Genomic DNA, 640 nt, shown 5'->3' with positions numbered 1-640 from the left:
GTCTGTACAAAACTCTCCAACTATGAAAATACCGTTTAAAAAGGGAAAAGGGGAGCGGGGGGAGCCAAGGGAAGGGGGGGTCTATATACAAGAGGGATGAAGCAAGGGCACAGGGGCACCCACCAGCCCCCCAGGAGCCCCATGCCACCCTGCCATCCCTTCTCCAAAAGCCTGTCCATGCTCAGGGGTGGTGGCAGCTCCTAATGGGGCGACTAGTCAGTGCTAGGGGTGGGGATAGGGTGGGTGGTGGGAGTCCCCTCTTGCCTACCATTGGTGTGGTTGGGGAGAGGTCGCTTTGCTGCTGCCATGGGGCCAAACCTACCCCTCACAGTGGGGGCAAAGACCCAAAAACAAGGGGTGCTGCAGCAGTGGGATCCATGGTGGGCCGGGCAGGGTCCCCATCCTGCGCGTTGGGACGTACAGGGGACACAGGGGGGTACAGGTGGCACTGGAGGGTACAGGTGACACCAGGGGGTACAGGTGACACGGGGGGTACAGGTGACACCGGGGGCAGCTGCTGAGCGTCCCGTGCCCTGCAATACTGTGACAGTGTCACTAGAGGTCTCCACGCCCCGTCCCCCACGCGGGCTGGGGACACAGACACGGCCGTGGGGTGGGGAGCCCACCCGGGGTACCCCAC

The 640-nt window shown here is 63.0% G+C and overlaps 1 protein-coding gene across 1 annotated transcript in view; it reads right to left on the bottom strand.

Annotated features, from left to right (window-relative positions):
* Positions 1-325: 325 nt before the first annotated feature.
* LOC115307114 (sterol regulatory element-binding protein 1-like) overlaps positions 326-640 on the bottom strand; it is a 1541-nt gene continuing 1226 nt past the window's right edge. Inside the window, exon 4 of the mRNA XM_029957823.1 lies at positions 326-448. Within this exon, the coding sequence (XP_029813683.1) occupies positions 326-448 (123 nt within the window). The remainder of the gene's footprint in view (positions 449-640) is intronic.

This window comes from Manacus vitellinus, unplaced genomic scaffold (genome assembly GCF_001715985.3).
Source record: "Manacus vitellinus isolate BGI_N305 unplaced genomic scaffold, ASM171598v3 scaffold_12_pilon, whole genome shotgun sequence".
Classification (NCBI taxonomy): Eukaryota; Metazoa; Chordata; class Aves; order Passeriformes; family Pipridae; genus Manacus; species Manacus vitellinus.
Note: the sequence above shows the minus strand (reverse complement) of the source record. Positions and strands in the feature narration are given on the sequence as shown.